Below are 23,126 nucleotides of genomic sequence, written 5' to 3'. Positions count from 1 at the left end.
GTTAATCGCGAGTTTAAAAAATTAACAGCGTTAAGAGGATGTTACGTTAACACGTTAACGCGTTATAAGCGTTATTAGCGCGTTATTAGCGCGTTAACTTTGTCAGCCCTAATTTTTATATTTATATATCTATGTATAGTATATTATATTTGGTTTTATGTCTTTATATGGGTGTCGGGTACTTTGGTGTCTCTTCTTTCTTGATCCTCTATATGTACGTAGCAGTGCTGTGTGTGACATGGAGCTTCAATTTCCTTGAGGGAACCTCCCAAAAGGATGAATAAAGTTGTCTTAGTCTAAGTCTAAGTCTAATGGGAAGAAGGCAAGCCAGCGGAGACAGTTGTGATGCTTTGGGCAATGTTCTGCTGGGAAACCGTGGGTCTTGCCATCCATGTGGATGTTACTTTGACACGTACTACCTACCTAAGCATTGTTGCACACCATGTACACTCTTTCATGGAAACAGTATTCCCTGATGGCTGTGACCTCTTTCAGCAGGGTAATGCGCCCTGCCACAAAACAAAAATGGTTCAGGAATGGTTTGAGGTGTTGACTTGGCCTCCAAATTCCCCAGATCTCAGTCCAGTCGAGCATCTGTGAGATGTGCTGGACAAAGAAGTCCGATCCATGGAGTCCATGCCTCGACGGGTGTTTTGGCAGCAAAAGGGGGACAAACATAATATTAGGCAGGTGGTCAAAATGTTATGGCTGATCAGTGAAAGTGGTGGTTGGAGTTCAGGTTGAGGTCACACAGGTCCCATGATGACACCTGAGCCAGTTCCTCTCATTGCTTGCTGAGAGCACACTGAGAGTTTACTACCTCAACAGCAGGTGGTGCTCTCTCTCAGGCTGTCAGTACTGCATTTGTGTTCTTTCTTCTTTTACAACAGCAAGTCCTGATGGGATCATTAGTTGATTAGACTCTGACTTTTGACTCAAAAAGTCAGCATTAAGTACCATGCATTCAAAATATTATTACTACAGTACTAAGTCACTACTAAGTCAAAATTAAGAGATGCAGTGTGTCAAAACTATGAAATAGTAATAATATTAAAATAATACAACTATTTACACCAGGTTAACTTTTTTAAAGATAAAAGTGGTTAATTCAAGTCTGTATTACTCAACCAAACCATGACCCTCCGGTACATGAGTTGTGCCAGCTGTGCTTCGGCCAATAAGCCGCCCTTAAACACACAGCAAGGTCTACAGCTGATGACCAACTAGCTCATATGTCCTGCTCCTGTGTGAGGGGTAATAACTCTCCATGCCATCACATCGTTCGTATTTGTTATTCAAAAAGGCAAACGAATCAGTGTTCTTGACAGCACTTTTACCAGCATGGCCATCTCTTATCTAGAATCTGTCTGATAAAAAGGAGCATATGGCCCTGAAGAGACAGAGAGGAAAAACAAGGAAACACTGCACTAAATGGGTGAAATTCCAGAAACGACACCGACAGGCTCACATGGCTTTCCCTTTCTTTTCACACTTTACACTTTTAACACTTTTACACTTGTGATTCCCTTAGCGGAAGAGCCAATCAGAGTAATTACTGTCACCAAAAATTGGCCAAAAAAACACTGACAAGGACCCAGTAGTGTTAGTGGTGCAGGACACACCGCAACAACTATAGGTAGCAGTTGCTCACTGACGGCCTCGACACTGACGGACTGTGTGTCAGGGCCTTCAAATGTAAACACTCTACCACTGCAGTGCTGTTCATTGGAACATCCTGTTGTATGTTGTTGATCATCAGGCTCTTCAGGTCACAAACTTTTTGTTTATTTGATTGAGAGAGAGGGAGAGATATTTTGTTATTGAATATTGGAATTGCTAACATAGTATAAATTATACACAATTTTATAAACAGTCCCTGAAACCATCTCTTAAAGAATGTGCATGGTGTTGATGTTTGCTCACTATGGACAAATCCTTGCACTGAGAGCCTTCTTAAATGCATGTTTGTTTTAAAGTACAAAGCAAAGACTTCATAAGGTATGGGAAACATGGATCAGTATTAGACTATATTTAGTGTATTCAGTTGTTGTTTGTTTTTGTGTATATGTAGGGGAGAGCGGGGCACCTTGTACCATGTTTAGATTTTTACTTCTCATGTAGAGTGAGAATTGGTACTATTAATAGATTTAACACAAACAAGCTTTAGTACAGGGCTTTGGGACAGGTATCAAAATGCACCATTTCTGGGGCGCCCATTAGCTCAGCTGGTAGAGCGGGTGTCCCACGTACAGAGGCTTTGTCATCACTGCAGCGACCCCAGTTGTTTGGGCTTGCTGGCCTGGGCCCCTTTGCTGGATGTCACCCCCTCTCTCTCATCCTGTCACCTTTGAAGCTGTTCTATCAATAAAGTCAAACAAAGGCTCTATTGCTTTTCACTGAAGAAAGTTTAATTTTTGTTTAGGTTGTTTGCCTTTTTACCTGAAAATACATACAAAACTTATAAAATATAATGCACTGTTAAACATTAAACCAGTGATATTAAACCATTTTAGCTCATGCCCCCTAATAACCTGTGCTAACAGGTTGGTCTATCCATATTAACAATTTAATTATGACCCATATTTCACAGCAGACATTTTCCTAGAGAACCACTTCATTCACTTCTGATATTTAAATTACATAAAGCTGATAACAGTTCTTTACTTTTACTCAGTTCGCCCAAAAATGAAAATTAATCTCCTCCCCCCATACTGATGATGGAAAGTCTGATGCAACTCCAGAAATGTTAAAAATGAACTGTTCCTTTAAGTCGTAGTGGGAGCGCATTGATTTTCCTTGTAATGGAGTATCTATCTGTTGTATTGGTACTTTATGTCAGCAACACTTCCACTACACCTCATTTTCAAACATAATGTTGTAGTTCAAGGAAGCACTTTCTCACAACAGTATTATTCACATGCACACTTCTCCCAACACACACACACACACACACACACACACACACACACACAAACCCAGTGGGTGTTCGCAGGGAGGGGTTTTCGAACGTCATCACGTGGTGTGGCTTTATAAGGTCCTACCCTCTCACCGCGCTGTCAGAAGAGAAAGTGAAGCCGGGACAGAGTGTGACTGTCAGACAGAACTGAAACACTGTGGCACACTGCTAGACACTCAACACCCTCCTCTGGTAAGAGACACTCCTCTCATTTTCTTACATTATTCTTAAAAACACCCGTCAAATCAGAAGTGATCTCATAGTTTGAATCACTCTGACATTCCCGTTACGTTCCTGTAATGTTCCTGTAATGTTCCTGTAATGTTCCTGTCTTTGTTCGCCCGCGAGTTGTCAGTAACAGTAACTGTCAGCGGAGGTGTTGCGATGTTTTCTGTGCGTGTTGGAAGGATTTTTAAGACGTGGCGTGGCTCTGGCGGTCCTGCCTGTCTGAGCCGTGAGCTCAGTGTCAGAGTGATGAAAACATTGTGCAACCTGTTGCTCCGGCGGATCTACAGAGAGATGATCATCACATGAGAACACAACAGGAGACATGCAGTAATGACAGAGCAGACACTTCCATTAGTATTTACATTAGTCTAACGGAAGTGCAAGGGAAGTTGGAATGTAACTAGTGTACTCGAGTAGCCTACTGCAATCAAGCACCCAAATGAGATATTTGTACGTTAGTTGAGTACTTTCACTCTATCCTACTCCATTACACAGGGTTCGTACGGGTGCTTGAAATCCTTGAAAGTGCTTGAATTTCAATGTTGTGTTTTCAAGGTCTGAAAAGTGCTTGGATTTTAGTTTAAGTGCTTGAAAGTGCTTGACAATATAACTCTGTGTCTTGGCAACACTGGGATCAGACTGGATAGTTTTCTTATTACAAGGAGAAATAAAATTAGTGTGTGTGTGTATCATCACACATGCAGCCTGGTAGCAATAGAGAAGGATGGCTGAGGAGAAGGTGAATTTGATGCAATTTGGACTGATGACACGTTCAATATTAATAAACTTTGATGAATAAGCGAGAAGCTTATAAAAGTTTATGTCAAAAAAGAAAATTACAGGGTGATCTCAGGTCTCTCTTTGTCCCGGTGCAAGTGTACCTGAAGAACACCAAGTGGCTTCCCTTTTTTTGGATAAAACTTTGTGTTCTCCTTTAATTTCTAAAGCTTTTGCTGTCACGAAACATCATTTTAGATGTTTACAGCATAATACAATGTACATAATTGTGATAAAAAGTAAAAAAAAAAAATCATGAGTATATATATTCCTGTAGATATGAATTTTACCCCAGCCATAAGGTGCTGGAAAATGTTGTAAATGACCCTTAAAAGTGCTTGAAAAGTGCTTGAATTTGACCTTGAAAAATGTGTATGAACCCTGATTACAATTCAGAGGGAAATATTGTATTCTTACTCCTCTGACAGCTTTAGTTAGCAGTACAAACTAAGACATATGATGATCTTGTCATAGATGACATTACTCGCAGTATGTAATGTAGTTCAGATTTACTTCACCTACACCAACTACAACAATAAGAAAAGAAACATCAGAATCAAATGTTCTCTTTAAAGGTGTAATATGAGAGTTAGCCACCTGACATACTCAGAACAAACAGGGGGCATCACATATCACTGGAGTTATCGCTAACTGCTGCTGAATATAGATGTCGTTTGCTAGTTAGTTGTGTTAGCTATGCAGCTAGCTAGCAGACTGGGAGCTTCGGAACCAGAAACGTGTTGTATATACACTTATACACATATATATGTTTACATGGCTACCACAGGAGCTTTAGAACAGGATGGGCTGGGCTAGCTGGTTAGCATGCTAACTTCAGGACTTTTCTCTGCAAAACAGTAGGGATAATTTTTGTTGATATTTAAACCTTTTAAACTAAGATTATTGCATATAAACCCTCTAAGAGTTGTACAAGCCATTTGGCAACATATATTGACTGGAGGGTTTTTTTGGCTGATATTTCACAGATCACAGATGTATCAGCGTCGGTGTGCATGTTGTCCGAAATGTGATAATTTGAAAACGTATTCATACTCTGCATACCCTATTTGTACTATATTTGTTGCTGAAGTTTGGTGCTGTTCTGAGCATTATTTGTGGCTCTTTGGTGGCGGTTTATATTTGGATCCATTTACTGCAGTGTATTGTTGTCGTGCGGTCGTTTCTGAGGTTGATAAAACTCCGTGAATTAGCGGTCTGCTAACTTGATCTCTCGAGAGGGTGTCTAACACAGTTTCACGGTGTGTTAGACCATGGATTAAATTTACACCGGAATATCCCTTTAATATCAGGATTGACATCACACCCAAAAATCCAGTGTTGGTCGGCCTATAAAAGGCTGCATAACACTTTTATTGTTACACCAGACAGCGTTACCATGAGCCAATACTAAGCCTTTTCTCTAGACCGCATAGTACAAGATCAAACTTGACAACATCATGCCTTCGATGATACATTGAACTACAGAAATGTGAGTGTACTGTGTTATATATAGACCCGGGTCCTGAGGTGGTGCTGAGAGTTTTAGTCGGTTCAAGTCAACTGTTCCACTGCAGCTTCTGTAAACAAGTTACCATAACATGAAAGGTAAACCCAGAGTCCTGTAGGAGTCGGTAGACAGGGAGAGGGGCTTTTCCAGGCAACACTGACAGTTACATCATGTGGTGGCAGTGAGGCAGTGCGTGGCAGGCAGGTGGTTACCAAACCCTTTCTAGAAGTAGGTCGAAGTTTCTGGGAGTGGTAATTCAGGCCGGCTCTGCCCTGTCTGTGTGTTTGTGTTGTTATCTTCTCATACAAACTGTCAAACCTCTCAACTGCTGCCTCTCAGCAGGTCAGGCTGCACTGACAATGGAAGATTAGTGTTGATAACTGTAGTGCCGTTATTATTATCAATAGTATACTGCTGTCAAAAAGATTGTGCTGCAGAAGTAGGGGGGCGGGGGCCAAGTGTAACAAAGGGCAATTTAAAAATTATCTTTTTGGGTTTTTTTGTAGTTTTGACTACCATTCAAATATCTTTGTCTATACTTAAAGGTGCATATGTCAGAACTTGAGTTTTAAACATTCAAAGATCAGATAAAATCATCAACAAAATGTGAAGAAATATCAGTTTTGACATCACGTCAAAGACATCAAAGTATTGTGTTGCAGAGATGTCTACTGAATGTATCATGCTAACTAGCTCTTAACAGCTCAATGGTAAACCACACTGACACTTGCCCTGTGTGCTGAGCTCCCAGTCCCACAGACTCCAATAGGAGCGCTAGTTGCATAGCACAAGCTAACTAGCCAAAGGCAACTGCTGCTAACTCCACTCTGGTGATAACTTGACTTTTTTGGAGCATGAATTCAACCTTTAAAGATACATATTTGTATATTTACATAGTTATGCCTTTATGATTAATTCTATAGTTTTAATAAAACTTAAGTAAAACAAATTCAGGATATGAAATATTAGGGTAAATTGTCTTAACTATATCTAGACTCTTGCAGCTGCATTTTGGCATTTGTGAGTCTTTGTGCTAAGCTAACCTTACCCACTGCTGGCTCCATAATTACTGTACAGATATGACAATTAGTGTAGAGCTGTTGGTTATGTTGGTTGGAACAAACGAGAAACTTGAATGCACCATCTTGTGGGAAATTGAAATCTGTTTTTCTACTATTAATTTTAGTAGAGAAAAATTAATGGATTAACTGAGCAAACAGTTGTCAGATTAGAATGAAAATAATAGTACTATACTATTTATACAAATTCTATTTTCCAGTAAGGAAATATGATATGTTGCCTGTGTTGTCATTCTTCTGCTCTGAAGTTATCTTCACTCTTAATTCACAGGAAGAAACCTCTGTGAAGTTTTCACAATCAGCTCAGAGGAAAGAAGACTAACAGAGCAAGTGGGCATAGTGCCTTGTCTTGAACTTGTAGGGACTTTTCACTTTTCCCAAGGACACTTCAACAGACAAGACACTCATTGTGGTGTTGACTGAGCTGAGCCCTGGACCCTTTGCACGTTGCCTGACATATCAAAGACCATGCTGTATCTAAAGAAATACTTCACAGAGGGCCTTATCCAGATGGCCATCCTGCTCAGCCTGTGTGGAATGAGAGTTGATGTGGGACTGGAGCCCTACCTGCCTCCCTCCTGGCACAACATGATCCTGGGTCCCACCTCGGCATTGACCCAGACGCAGTTCCACAACCTCCGCAACCACCTGGAGGACGGTCACAGCCTGCATCCCAAGAATGTGGACCTGGATGGGTTCTTCACAGCACGGAGGCTGCTGGGCTGGGTCCACTCTCTGGACAGACTACAGGTAGGAAATCATGTCCATCTCCTTATCTGTCTATATGGTCTGAGGGAATGGAGTTATAATTTCACAATATTAGACACAGCTCTTCTTTGGGCCTCCGACCTTGAATCTATTACCGGATGTTTTTAAAAAAATCTAAAACCTTGCTTAAATGCTTAAAGTTGTTATAGGTTCCAAGTTTCAAAATGTCTTGCATCTCATCTTTGACTCCTTCTCCAACCACCCAAACCACTAAGTAGAAACTGCTGAAGATCATGAGGAAAAATGTGTTAAATGTTGAAATGTCTAATTTTTTACAGCACCTAGACTCTATACCTCTATACCTATACCTCTTTCCTTAGGTTCCTCGTGCAGAGCTGGAGGCATGGCTGGTCCAGCGTGAGCCAGATCCTCTCCCTGTGGGATTTCCAGACCAGACCTCCCCATTGGTGAGAGCAGTTGATGGGGTAGAGAGAGACCGAATTGCCTCATCTGTGGAATCCAGAGCTGTATTTAGTACCATGCAGGAAGACGAGGAGGAGGAGGACAAAGAGGTATGGATGTTTAATTTGCACTGCAATAAAGAACATGTAGGATTTGTGTTTCAGCTTGTTCTTGAGATGTGGGGACCTATATGAAGAGGCTCTTTTAGCCAAGATTGAAACTGTCTGATACTACGTGCCATATCTCCAGAATTGTGAAATTTTGGTGACGTAGCATATATTTTTGCGAAACAAAGCTGAAGTCTACCTGCCAAATGTCACACACACCAGTGTTCTTATTAAAGGGTTGTCACAGATCCAGGAGCCCGCTATGGGTTCTATAGTACAATGCCAATACAGTTTTGGCTTCCATGAGAAAAAATATATTCGTATGCGGAAATGATTGTGTTATTAAATTAGTAGGTCACAGATCTCTGCAAAGTTCTGTTTCGGTTCAAGGGTTGATATCGTTATGTTTCGTTCAGATCAGCAATCTCTATTGACCTTTGTCCATACTATAACCCTGTGAAGCCAATAGCAAAACCCCTCATTTATGTACAGTTCTACAGATGCTGTCTTTGAGTTAATGACAGTATTTCTAGCCAGTGGGCCTCAAGGCTTAGGTACACTTGAAACAAACTAGTTTGTACTCAATGTTGTCTGACCATGTTTGAAGGCAGAAGTGTTTATTGTTGTTATGAATGGTCAGATTCAAAGGTGGGGCATATAGCCCGTCATCATAGAGAACGGTGATGCTTACTGAAATGGGGGTAATGGTGCACATTTTTGGACAATTAACCCTCTAGGGCATTTAATGTGCTGCACTCATTTGTACAACTCTCAGTTTAAATGCTAATCATTTCGCACATGGGGATACCTGGCCAGTCACTTTGTAAAGTGGACATACCTGTCAGGTTGTTTATGTTTCTGAGACACACACACACACACACACACACACACACACACACACACACACGTATATTTATATCAGCCCTTGAACCTGAACTGAACAGAAGCAATCTGGACCAAAAAACATAACATAACTGTTTCTGTTTACACATATATTTATTGTAGAACTTTTTCTCCCTTAATTATAGAAGTAACTGCATTTTCAAGTTTTTATTTTTATTTTCAGTTCAATTACAACTGATACCGATACAAAAATTTACATTAGTTCCTTCTTGAACGAAATAGTTTGGTTTCCAGGCCTGAACAGCAATACAATTCATCCCCAAAACACCTGAGAGGTAGCCCTATAAAGATTTATAAAGGAACTGAAGACTTAACTAGGCGCATTATTTATACATAAATGATATATATTATACATTACTAAAGAGGACAAGAGTGCTGTTTTTGTTTCGATTGTCACTAAAACTGAGTGTCATGCGAGATGATGAGTCAGAGTCAGATGAGTCATCAGGAAACATCACCTCACCATAGATGACCTCATAAGGAAAATGAAGCAATATGGTTCGTAGAGTTGAAATACAGTAGAAACCACCAGCTGGAGAGAATACGCCTTTTTAAATCTACACAAACACAGTAGCCCTGGAGACATAAGTAACCTGTCATCAGTAACCTGATTAAAGTTTACAGAAAAGAAGAGGACGTATGGCATGAAGTACTCCACAGCTGAACGGTAGAGTAGCTGTAAAATCTAAGCACATTTAAACAGTGAGAAGAAACTTTGTGTACCAGTAGACCCCAATGGAGGATAAATAAAGGGTCAAATGACTCTGTGTAATGTCAAAGTGGCTAATCATACTGTTGTCAAGTCGCAGATAATTATCATCCAGCTCATCACTCTGTGCAGCGTTTTAGCTAGGGCTGTCAAACGATTAATTTTTTTAATCGCGATTAATCGCATTTTGTCCATAGTTAACTCGCAATTAATCGCAAATTAATCGCAATTTTTTTGGCACATTTTTTTCTGTTCTAAATGTACCTTAATGTATTTTTTTCATGTTCTTGATACTTTTAACAACGTAAGAAAGGGCAAATATGCTTGCTTTATGAAAATGTTAATTCAACACTTCAAATCATGCAGGAAAATAAAAGGCTCAAAAAATATCCCCTTACCCTAAATGGGATCAAAAGTGATCATGCATTAACTTTGACAGCCCTAGTTTTAGCATCTTTCAGCTCCATGTTTTGGCTGAACAGCCTGCAGATTTAGTTTCTCATAGTATTGCTTTTTAGTTGTGGAAGTTGTGTCAGAGCTGGGAATAACATCATGGTGATGTCTGCTTTTGGCAAGGGGGGGCGGTGGGCTCTCTGCATCTGCCATGTGTTTGGCTTGCAAATGATATTTGAGACTCGACATACTTCAATGGTAACTCATTTCATGTCGACAGTACGTACATATAACTTTTGTCCTATGGACCGAACCATCTGGCAGTGTTTTGAAAGTGAATTTGCCGTTCATAAGTCCTTTCTCCATTTCCTTTCACTTTAGCTTTTCAGTCCACCGTGTTTTTCCCGAACGCCAACCCTGCTTCTTCTTCTTCTGATTCCCTTTCTTATTCTTCTGCCACCCTCTGGATCAAGACTACAGATGCCATTGACGGCCATAAATCAAACAATGCGCATTTCTTTTTTTATATACCGAGCGTTAACCGCGCGTTAAAAAATTAATGGCGTTAAGAGGATGTTGCGTTAACGCGTTATTAATGCGTTATTAACGCGTTATTAACGCATTAACTTTGACAGCCCTAGTTTTAGCATCTTTCAGCTCCATGTTTTGGCTGAACAGCCTGCAGATTTAGTTTCTCATAGTATTGCTTTTTAGTTGTGGAAGTTGTGTCAGAGCTGGGAATAACATCATACCCGGGTTGACCGTGTTCCAGTACAACAAGTCGGGAAACCAGTTCTAGCCAGGTTAAACATTGTTAGCCATTGTTAACATACCAGTTGATAACAATGCATCCAACGCTATTTTGCACCTGCAAACACCGAATCAACATGTCCACAGATAAAGTTGGACAGTAATGTGATGAATAATTTAATGAGAAACAAAGAAGAGAAATGCTAATGATCACAATAGAGAGGTCATGCCCCTCCCGGCTTGCCTCATGGAACCTTATTTACAATAAACTTTACACTACTACACATATGATGTTTGTTGACATGGGTAGTTTAAAATGTTGATTGATACAGAGCTATCCAATTTGAATTCACTAGGCTTGATTCAGTTAAAGGGAACTGCTGGGCCTTGATAGAGGTATGCCCTCTACAGAGTGCAATTTCTAGTTTGTCTACATTTTTAAAGAAGAAACATTTAATCAGTGAGCTTAAGAGGGACTTGGATCTTGTTTCACCCTGATATTTTTAAGCTAGGCTATCTCCAGCTTTGAATGCAGCACAGACATTAGATGGTATATGTCAGCTCACCTCCCTCCTGTAAAATAAAAGCAAATAAGTGTTTTTTTCTAAAATATTAAACTATTTTCTTTCAGTCAGATAACATAGGTAAGGGACATCCACTGATCAACTGATATGGGTGGCACCACTTGCTTCATTTTCTTGCCTGCATGAAGCCATATATTAATGACAACACCTCAGACATGCCCAGTCAAGCTTTGGCCCATAAAACAAACTTAAAACAATGTAAATCAATCCGACTGATCAGACAAACTGCAGTGTGACAAAACACAACTCCCAAAGACTCCAGAACACACAATCAAACACAACACAGACTGTACAATATATAAATAGCCCGCATATTGGCCTACATGACCAGTCTGGACATGTGCAGAGACAGACACACACCCTCATGCGTGCACACACACACACACACACACACACACACACACACACACACACACACACACACACACACACACACACACACACTAACCATAGACCGAAGCTAATGTTACCCTCAACTTAAACCAAGTCTTCACCTTTAAATGTAATGATTTACACTATGGTGACTTTGTAAATACATTTAAAGTGAAACTCTCGCCAAAACCAACCAAGGCTTTATTTGTGATTGAATATGAGTCAAACCTTCATGTAAAAGCATAATTACGACGAAACAGGCACTTTTAAGATTTACCGTAGTTTCGTTTTCAGGCAAGCTAATTTTCAATGGGGTGCGGGGGCACTCTGACGCTATCATCAAAATCTCTATTTTTAAAACACTAAGAAGGCTCAACACAACATGAAACTTTGCTCGTAGTATCACCAGGGTCTCTACACATGAACACATGCAAGAACATTGTTTGTGTACACAGAGTTTACCAAAAAGAAGGTTTTTGAACAACTCATGTTAGTAGCTGTATCTCCGGTGCGCCGCCGTCATGGCAGACAAAAAGTGTTGATCCCCGAGTGCGACCTAACAGGAAGGCCTGAGGAGTGGTCCACCATTACTGTCCTGCCTGTTAGGTTGCACTGGGGGATCGACACTTTGGAAAATTAGCTTGCCCGAGAACGAAACTACGGTAAATCTTAAAAGTGCCTCTTTCATCGTAATTATGCTTTTACACGAAGGTTTGACTCATATTCATTCACAAATAAAGCCTTGGTTACTTTTTGGCGAGAGTTTCGCTTTAAGTCCCCACAACGTAAGGAACACACACATACACAGGCACAGCAGTGTATTATTATTCTATTTAGTATTGTTGACAGTACAGCATGTGTGCAATAGTGGCTACCAGTCATTGAACCATAGCTGCAACTGTCATAATAAAGTGGACTACATCTGAGAAGTGATCTAATTTTTTTTTTCTTATTAAAAGATAAAATATAGATTCTGGTTTGTGTGTGAGTCCCCCCCTTTCCCCACCAAAATAAAACTGTGAATACTCCCCATGTGGTCACATCAAAACAAAGGCACAATCTCCATATCTTTATCAGAATTTTGAAAAACAATTCAAAGTAAAATAAGGAGAAAAATGTTTTGAAGGCAGGAAAACGTTATTCATTGATGGAGAGTAGAGAGAGGGCAGGAAATGAGAAGCTATACCTCAAGAGTTACAGTTGAAGCTCATAACCCTTTTCCCCTGGTCATAAATCCCAGTTAAAGTCATTAAGATCTGGCTTTTGTGTTCAATGGGAATGTGTAATCTCTGCATTCACACCTGGGTCAACTCACTCTGCAGTACACACAGGTTTTTAATCACCTGTATCGGCTTTGATCTGAATGTAAGCATGCTAAATTCCACCATGCAAAGTTATAACGTGTAATCAACATGCGGTGGTGGAGCGTGAATAAATGGCGTATTTTGGGATGCGGTCTACTCATGGATGTTTTATTACTGGATGCAGTGCTGGAGGTGGAGCTCCATTCATTCCTGTGAAAGCTGCTCAGTGGTGTTCTGAAGCCAAAAAGCTGGACTTCTCGTGTATGAAAATACCCTGATTGGTTACAGAACAGGCTAACATGAATGGGGATAAAATAATTTAATTGTGCTTTAATCGCTTTTCTAGACTTTGCAAATGTCATTTTACTGAATGGCTCAAATTATGGCAGTGAAACTAGTCAAATTTGCGGGCTTGTCACGCTCAAAATAATATATCCACCGTTTTACAGACAGGTCAATAATGGAGTCAATAGGCCATTTTTAGCGAGCTTACCCATGCTTTAAAAAAACCTGTGTGGACTTGTTAATTTTGGTGGAAAAACAGCATCAGTGTCATTTTACAAGGTGGACGCCTATATGCCTGCCACACACACACACACACACACACACACACACACACACACACACACACACACACACACACACACACAGAGGACATTACAACCTTGATATAGCACATAGAGATCTAGAGAAATACGCGTGGGCTGTTACATTCCCTTCGTCAAACTGAACAGTGTTTTTAAATTCTCTTCATGTATCAAATGGCAGACACACACAGACACAGACACATACACGCACAAAACACATTACTAGCTTCCTCCTGGCCTTGTGACCAACAGGCTTGTTTTGAAACCGGATCACTGGCCTGTTGCGTCCTGACACACATTTACGTCCCCCAGTTTTGCAATCCCCCTGTTTACTGCACCAACACACACTGAACCAGAGGCATGTATGTAAACAAATGTACACAAATACTCGAGTTGCTTCTTATTCAGCAGTGTTGCGGGAAGCAAAGAGAAGATCCTACTTGTGACAAATGACACCAGATTTAAGGTCATACCGTGAAAGTGGAAATGTACAGTGGGTAAGGAACATGTTGATTTATTATGTAAGTTATGTAATTAGTAGTTTGTAGATAGTAGTTGGAAAAGATTTTCAATGGCTTAATTCAATTCACTTCAGAGATTTAACTGTAGAAAAGTAGCTGTAGCATCTACTCAGTAGCAGGAGTGTAACTACAAGACACACTGATACATAACCTCTGCTTTTTTTTTTTTTTTGTATCAAGACCTGTACAAAGTCTTACTGAATACAGGAGTGGTCAGAGGGTCCACACTGACCACTTGTGATCAGATTTCACTTCCCTGCTCTATATGCAAATAAACAGATTGCCTTAATCACAGGACGAACATACTGCATTTTTAAAATTAGACAGGTTTACCGCCATTTACAAAACAATACAAACAACAGCAATATTATCACTGGCTAGGTCTATAAATCCATAATGTCAGAATCAGAATTCCTTTATTTGTCCTGCAAACTGGGAAATTTCTTCATCATCTGTTATCACATCTGCTTCACACACAGAAAGTTACAAACGTAGTGCAACTAGTACCTTATACCTGCTGTCTGCAGAGCCCATCTCACATCCTTTAAATCACGATGTTGCGAGTGCACAGCTCTGTCTTTTGCTGCGTGCCTGCTGCCACACCTCTCATCCAAAGGCTATCGTGTCAGTTGCTGTTGTTTATATAGCATTGAAAAAGCCCCACATCCAACCCATCATCCACCTGTAGTTCCTGGAACTATTTAGTTGAAAAGGTGTATCAACATGGCATTGACAGAGACTGCCTAATAAACCACCAATGTACTATAGTGAGGGCCTGTGTGCATAGGCTTGACTCATATATGTTCAAAGCCACATATGTGTTCTTGCTGGCCAGCTGTTGAGGGTCTCTTGAGGGTTTGTCTGTAAGCCCCCCAGCCAGGTCAGGAGAAGGTTACAGTTATTCTGAGCCTGACTGTCTGTCTCTGGGTAAAACATGAGCCTTTACATTCGGTACATACAAGGCTGGTAGTATAGAGGACAGCACAACAGCATTTTACAATGCCTTTGGTTAGCATAGGGACACGTTACTGTTATACCATTTGTTGCTTTTAAATCACTCGATGTAGTAAAGTTGTGTGTCTGGGCATTTATTTCTGTTAATGGTATAATGCAAATACATGTCCAAAAAATACATTTAACATGCCTTTATATGAAAAGCCACATTTTCTTATCACTGTAAAGATCAGGGAGTCTATAGATGAACCCCAGAAGCCACCCACTGTGATCACAGACACTGAATCGACCAAGCTTGACCAGTGCCAATCAATTCCAACACATTTCCCATGAGACCTACCCACTGGCACAGTGTCAAAGCCTCATGGGAGCTGTGGCTGCTTTATACAAACAAAATAATTGTTCTTTATATTATTGTATGTTATGCCTGAATGATCCCTTCTTATCATCAGTACTCATTAAACACAATTTTTTATTTCCTTTGCTTTATTGAAAGCAGCACCATTAATAACAATGGCAAAGGTTATCCTGGAGTCGTGGTTATTACATCTGCTTTACATGGAATAGGTTCTGGGTTTAAAATCCAGTGGAGTCAGTATTGTATCTGCTGGGTTCAGAAAAATTTACTAGTTCAACAATTTGGAAAATATGCATATCGGCTTCCTTGATGAGACTAGATGAGAAAAGTGATACCACTCTCAAGTCGTGTAAGTTACTGTAAATAAGATGTGAGTTTTGTGTTGATTTTAAATTAAGTCTAATTTAAACTATCATGAAACTGAGCAGAATGAATGTTAAGCTGCTCTAAAGGTACTGCGAAGAGTTTTCAGAGAACCTGTGGCATAATGGCTTCATTGACTGACTTCATTTTTGTCTTCACAACCAGGAAGAAATGTATCATGTACTCCATCCCAATGGTGCCCTGGATGAGAGAAGGGAAGTAGAGGAGGAGGAGGAGGAGGAGGAGGAGGAAGACCTGGCCCAGATGTGCAGGCATTACAGTAGGGCAGAAGGAGGAGGGGGACCAGGAGGTTCCTATGGCCGTGATAACAACAGAGAGCTAACTCAGAATGAAGAAGACCAGGTAAGACATAGTAGGAATAGTATATCAGCATAAAGGGACTACAACTTGCATTTCGTTGTGAAACCCTGTGTTGTAGAAAAATAAATTAACCTTGCACCTGGACTAAGATTTATCATCATCTCATTGTGATAACAATAAGTGTTTTCTCCTTTGAGGAAAACAAAACTCTGGGAGGGTTTGAGTCACTTTAACAACATGACGATGTTGGTTTGTTGGGCGAACGCTGTCTGGTTCAGCATTATGAATAAATAAATGTTAAAAAACATTTCAATATCTAACTGAACTCAGTTGAGTGCATACCTCCACCAAGGCTCAACAGTGACTTTTGTACTCACTCACCAGCCACCCAAATATGATTGATTTTTTTCATTATAAATTATTTTTGCATTATTTGCTGACTTGAAGTAGATTGGGGAACTTTAAATTCCACATCACTAAAGGAATCCTTTGCCATTTCGGAAAATATAGATGAAGATGGAGCTAATATAATAGGATATAACAGCAATTTGCCGTTATATTTGGGATAATGCACGCAATTTTTTGGCAGGGGCCAGTTGCACCAGCTGGTAGTCCAGGAAGTTACTGAATAGTTCAACAATTCCCAAAATGCTGAACTGTTGGAAGGATGACAAATTGTGATGAGTACAAGTTTAACAGTAGGCCTATGCTTGAATGGACCAGGGTGACAGAAGTCTCATCTGACCTCATCTAACTGCCAGAATATTCTCATTGTGGCTACATCTCACCTATCCCTCAAACTCTCTCCAAGAACTCTTTGTCTTTTGGAATATCAACACGATAGAACATATAAAAGCAGATACGGGCATGTACTTTTAGGAAGTTCTATTTTAAGGCATTGATGATGTTGCACACCCAATGTGACAGAGAAGTTGTGTGAAGAATTAGAAAGGAGAGATTAACAGAGATGTGCAAACTTTACCTGCTGTCACATCTCTGCCTACCTGGCCATGTGGCATTCATTTTAGCATCAGTGTTGGATGGCGTTTTGTAAAATTGGAACACAGTCCTGACCAATTACAACATTGGAAGGGGGTTTCAGACACTCTCTGATTTGACAAGAACTTTGCTTTAGGCATACAGAAGTCTCTGAGACACAAATGTGGCACTTACTTTCGTAAATGTGGCCTCAATGAGTAAAACAGAATTTTCACCAGTTTTTTGCATGAAAAAGTTTGCTCATGGTTCAGTTCAGCCATATTTACACTGTGGAATTGATGACAATGGGACTCCCAAAGAAAATAGCAACAGGAAGATGTGAATGAACATAGTCTATATATCTGGATTCATCTAAGCAGTAAATAGTGACTGACTGCAGCTTTAGCCCCAATTAGCCCTGTTATCAGCCTTATAAATCCTGTATCAGCAGAACTTGCCTGACATATATACTGAGTGCTAGCTGAGGTGATCAGAGCGTCTGTCATGCTTGCAATCAGATCTCCACGCTTCATCTTCAAATACTGGACAGCTGTCAGCTCAGCAGAATAGAAAAGCATGAGTGACACACATTAACAGCTGCACCTCAGGTGCCTGTTACATCCAGGGTACACGTACAGTAACATGCGAAGATATGTTGAAGATGAAGGATATGTATGTATTTGGGAAGCCTCACACTTATTGTGCCATGTGTGGGTCAGACTGAAACTGTCTTTGAAAATAAGGGAATGTCCATTTATGCTCTGGCAGACATGTGAATGTGTCCAAATTTCCCATAAAGTGCAGGAAATTAATTTTACATGATATTTGACACTTCTCTCCTTCTGTCTGGACGTAGTTTTAACCTACCTTACCAATTCATTTTTTAGTGTGCAAATTTTTTACCTTATTATGCTTAACTAAAAGAGACTAAAAAGGGTTATTACCTTACTACTGAGAGAGCTATTCATTCATGCACCAAATTAAATTGCAATCTGTTGAGATTTCACTTAAAGGAAAAAAATGTCAACCTTTTTGTTGTGCCCAAGGAAAGGCCAGGGGGTTACCAAGATCAGTAGGACTCATCATCTGTAACTGTAACTGTCTGCCCAAAATGTCATGGCAATCCATAAGATTGTAGTCAAAATATTTGACTGTGGACCAAAGTGATGGATCAACCAACATGGCCATCCCCAGAGCTGTACTACCAGCATGGCTAAGGATCCACTCAATCAAACTGACATCACAGAACCAGTGGCAACAAAGCTTGACTGTTGTGTCGCATCATGTCACCTGTGTCTTGACCATTACGCTGCACCTAGCTACAGCTGACAAACAACTAGTTTGTATGTTCTGCACCTTCTTGTAAGAAAACAACTCTCCACACCACCAGGTGGCGGTCATCTGAATTCATCATTCAAAAAGAGAAACTGGAAGACTCATGACTGTCATTACTCAAACTGTCATTCAGTTTTTTGGAAACCACTGTCGCTAATATTGCCACCTCTAAAAAACCCCAAAAAAGTCCTAACAGTGTGGAACACAGCACAACAGCTAGAGCCTCAGACACTCACTGATGGTCGTGATTTTGGCCTGTGGCCTGCTGTGGGCCCTCACAAAAAAACACATATATTGCTGGGTAGCTCAACAAGATGGTCCAGACTGTCATTAAGTGTAAAGGCTGTGTTTCACTTGTCTTGTTCTCTCTCTAAACATCTTGATCTCTCTATTTGCAGACTCATTTCTCCTTCCAAGAGTGTCTGAGGCTGTTTGAGGAAAACTTTCCCTTCACAGAAGGAGAACAGGTACAGCCTGTTTCTCCCCACCGTTTTTTTTTTTGTTGTATTTTTGGTTTGGTGTCTTTCTCTGTATTTGTTTTCTTTTTTTCCTTTATCAACTCACCAATGTCATCCCTTAATCTTCCCTGCATTTGTTCAGTCCTTTTACTGTAGATCCACACACATGTTAATGTACCCACATACATATATACACACACACACTTGCCCCACTGAGACTGAGACTGTATTTTGTGCTCCTATTAGATTATTTTGTTGTAGTTTTGTTTGTCTCTTCATTTTTAGTTTCGGTGATGTCTGGTTTATGTTATACGGCCTCTTCCTTTCTCTTCAGTCCATTCTGTTGTTGAGCAGAACTCAGCATTTTTCCTGCCTTCTTGTCCCTCAGTTGCATGATGTTGGCAGTAGAGATGGAGACCTCGAGCGTCCCTCCCCAGACAGAGAGCCCATGCTGCCCCCCTTCAGTCCCACTGGAAACCCCTCCTTGGACATGGAGCTCCACTGGCAGGATCTGTTGGCTATCATGGAGCCTGAGGTGACTTGGAGAATATAATAAAAGGAAATCATGAGATGTATGAGCCAAGACACAATAAATTGAGATACATTTTCATCCTTTCTCCCCAGAGCACAGATGTCGACATGATGACTTCATTTGACCACACACGGAATTCGAGAGCAACTGGGACCCTTCAGGGTGCCAGGTCTGAAGTTCCACAGCAAAACTGTAACAACCATGACAAAGATGCAACAGATGCCCATCTGGAGGTCCTTCTGATGGAGGCCCCCCTGCATCGCGGTAAATAAATTCTGTGAAGAACAGTATCCCTACCCTTCAACAATTCAATTGATTGTACCAAAAGTGCTGTTGCATGACACACAATTCTGAACATATTGCAAAAATTCCCATTCTTTGTCTGTAGGTTTGTTGGGGGCTCCAAGCCAGTCAGAGCTAGAACCAGCCCAGTTTACACTCACTCCCAGCGCAGAGTTGGATGACCACCGTTCAGCCTTTGACATGCAGGACACTTTGAAAAACTGTAATATGAATCGCTTGCACGGTCCTCCAGATTTGCTTGCAGAAGATCCTTCAGAAGACTTCTGCCTGGATCTGAATGCAGAAGATAACTTGAGTACCTTCAACCTAAACCTACTAACACAAGATCATGTGGAAAACATGGAAAGCAGTCCAAGTACGCAGTACAATCCCTGTCCTGAAAACCTCCTTAGTTTCGATCTCAACTTTCATTCACATGACTTGACACCTTCCAGTTTCACCCCACCTCTGGAGGGGAATAGTATGACCCAAGACCTTCTGACATCTCCGTCTAGTGTCTTTCTGGTTGAGGAGGATGATGAAGATGGTCTCACAAGCCCACTTATTGACCTCTTAGAGGATGCTGCCATCTTGAATGAGATCAGATTGTTGGACTTGGCTCCAGAGGAAGGATTCAGTCCTGAGATGGCATCCAGGCTGGAAGAGGAGGGCTACCTTGACCGTGATGTAGCCCAACCGGAAACTGGCGGAAATGATAACCACTCAGGCTCTAGTAGAGTGACCACAGAAAATCGGGGTCAAGGTAATTTTGACAAAATTTTAAACTATGTACCTTTCTATAAAGAGTGTACTAAAGCAAAATAAAAATGCCTACTATAAAACTGACGATCTAACCTTGACCTGACCTCGTTCTTTCCTCCTAGATGGCGGGAATGAGGCAGACTCAGACTCTGCTGTGGACTTCAGCTATAGCCCTGCTTCTCCAAGCGCGTCTGAGGCCTCCTCCTATTCCTCCTCCTCCTCTTCTTCATCCTGTGTGTCAACTGAGAGAAGTCTCTTCTCTGAAGATGAGGATGAGGATGCTGAGTATGTGTTAGTTGATTCAGATATGGAAGTGGAGGTGACCATAAAGCAGGAGCGGCTAGAAGAGGAGGAGATGGGTGCAGTAGGAGGCAGGGACCCTGGAGATGTTAAGAAACCCTTCCTTCTTGACTATGGGGATGACAAGCTGTTTAATGGTTTTCCTTGGCTGGAGCATATTGGCCATGATCACACATACAACCAGCCCTGGTCACCCCCCTCCTCTCCATTCCTGGGCAAGATGCCCACAAAACAAACCAAATCCTCCCCACAACATGACAATGTAAAGCCTTACCACCGGTCCTCTTCCAGACACTCCCTGTCTGAGACAAAAATGCAGAGCCGCGATGAACGCCGTGCACGAGGCTTGAAAGTTCCGTTCTCCAATGAGCTGATTGTTAATCTGCCAGTGGAAGAGTTTAATGACCTGCTGGCCAGCTGCCAACTCAGTGAGGATCAGCTTTCCCTTGTTAGGGACATACGGCGCCGTGGTAAAAACAAGATAGCTGCCCAGAACTGCAGGAAGAGGAAAATGAATGTGCTGGTGAGTCTGAGTGACGATGTGTCAGGTTTGAGGCGCTACCGCTCGCGATTGCTACGAGAGAAACAGGAAGCCCTGAGGAAGCTGCAGGAAATGAAGAGCCAAGTGGGCATGTTGTACCAAGAAGTCTTTTCCAGGCTGAGGGACGAGGAGGGAAGGCCACTAGATGCGATGGAATACCTTCTTGATTTTGAGCCCAATGGCAGTGTCACGGTGGCCTCACGCCAACAAGGTCCACTGACAAAAAACAACAAGAAACAGAGGGACAAGAAGAAGTGAGGAGGTGGATTAACCATTAAAAAGAGAAGAGAGATCCTTAATAGGCGTGTGATCAAAACCACCAAAAAAATGGAAAACACTGATGCGCTGGTGGATGAAGGAGCCCAGGAGTTCTTTATTCTGTGTAATGGAACCATGAATTCCTCACCCTTACCCTGAGAGGAGTGGAGTACCAAAATGATGTCAAAAATTTCTACACTGGAAAAGGATTTGAGTCATGTTACACTCAAGCAACTCGGAGGTAAACTGAGGCTAATATAGTGGAATAAATGACAGACCTTGGAAATAGTGGTTGTCTACGCACAGTCCTGTTTTCTCTCATGTCGGCTCGATTAGAGGCTTGAACATATTGAGATAACTGAGCAAACAGACTGTTAGTTAGCTGGATGCTGGCAATCAGCTAAACAGTCAAAGACATTGCAATGACTCTGAGCCACCAACTGGTGCCTGGTACTCAGAATGGGAAGTTGTGGTTTCCCCCCATGACCTGATAGAGGTGCAGCACCTCAAATACACCTCAGCAGGCTAAAGACTTGGAGTCATTGACATCAAACCCCAGGGTATGTTCAGCTCCCAGATGATACAGCAACCCGAGAGCACCCCGCTGCCAAACTGAATCATGTTATGCATCAAAACTCCAAGATATTAGGTACCATCGTCTTTGAAATTCTAGATTGAGATGGAATTACGATCTTGGTGTATTTGCTGAACTGAACTAAAAAAGATTTAGAGTCTGGTAGGTTTTCCTGGAAATGTAACTTTAGGGGTGCTACTACTACCAAAGTCAGTGCGTTTACATGACACTCAAGAAAACCGAATTACTGCGTTAGTCTGACTATGAACGGATTTTTAAGATGCATGTATACACCTTAGTCTGACTAAAATCGGACCGGATCAGATTTCTCATAGTCGAATTACACCACGTAGATTATTCGATTGAAAGTTGCATTACTCCTGCATGTATACGTTTCCAGCAGATCGGATCGGATGTTGCGTTCTGCGCAGGCGCGAGATTTTTCCCCGGGGCCGTGAGCCGGAAGTAGACGGGCGGCGGCGGTGGCTTTCCTCCGAAATCACGGCAAGAAAGAGCGCCAGAGTGCACCTAGTTTGTGTAATTATCATGTACACCATATACGAAGTGTACAAAGATGTAGCTTCGTCTCGCTCTTCGTATGCCATCTTTCTTGAATGCCAAGGCAGTAAAGAGGTCAGCCGGAGATGCGCCGTTAACACTAGTTGAAATGGGTACAGCGCCATCTAGCGTACCGGGGTATGAAATGCTTTCGGCCAGTAATTCGATTTTCTCACTGGCATGTATACTCGGATAATTGCAGTTGTCTGACTGAGCAGCATAGTCGAACTATGGCTGTAATCTGACTAAGCTGTGCATGTAAACGCACTGACATAGAAGGTATGAAAGGCAATTCACACAAAGCTCAAACTTTCTTTTTGTATATAAGATATTAAAGAATGTGGCAACTGAAAGACAGATTAATACCAGCTATATGCCTCAAGATGGATATACAGTGTTTGAGATCAAGGTGGTATAATGTGTCATCATGTATTGGGGCCATCCATGTGATTCTGAGGTGAAAACAGAAAGAGATGGAAATAAAAGCATGGAGAATGTGTTAGAGTTCTTAAAGCTGCAAACATTTTGACACATGTGCACACCTTGCACTCATTGCAGAAGTGGTATGGCTGCCATATTGCCGCCTTCAGAAAATCCTCCTCTAC

At 41.3% G+C, this 23,126-nt stretch overlaps 1 protein-coding gene across 1 annotated transcript; it reads left to right on the top strand.

The window, feature by feature from the left end:
- The first annotated feature begins 3,073 nt into the window (after positions 1–3,073).
- Positions 3,074–22,287, top strand: nfe2l1a (nfe2 like bZIP transcription factor 1a). Its single transcript, XM_030408919.1, has 9 exons — positions 3,074–3,148; positions 6,819–7,297; positions 7,636–7,827; positions 15,788–15,985; positions 18,655–18,723; positions 19,103–19,249; positions 19,339–19,510; positions 19,635–20,291; positions 20,413–22,287. Exons 2-9 carry the CDS (start codon positions 7,016–7,018, stop codon positions 21,387–21,389), a joined length of 2,694 nt encoding a protein of 897 aa, XP_030264779.1. The 5' UTR covers positions 3,074–3,148; positions 6,819–7,015; the 3' UTR covers positions 21,390–22,287.
- The last annotated feature ends 839 nt before the right edge of the window (positions 22,288–23,126 follow it).

This window comes from Sparus aurata, chromosome 23 (assembly GCF_900880675.1).
Source record: "Sparus aurata chromosome 23, fSpaAur1.1, whole genome shotgun sequence".
In the NCBI taxonomy this organism is placed as follows: domain Eukaryota; kingdom Metazoa; phylum Chordata; class Actinopteri; order Spariformes; family Sparidae; genus Sparus; species Sparus aurata.
The sequence above is the reverse complement of the archived record's forward strand: the minus strand, read 5'-3'. Positions and strand labels throughout refer to the sequence as shown.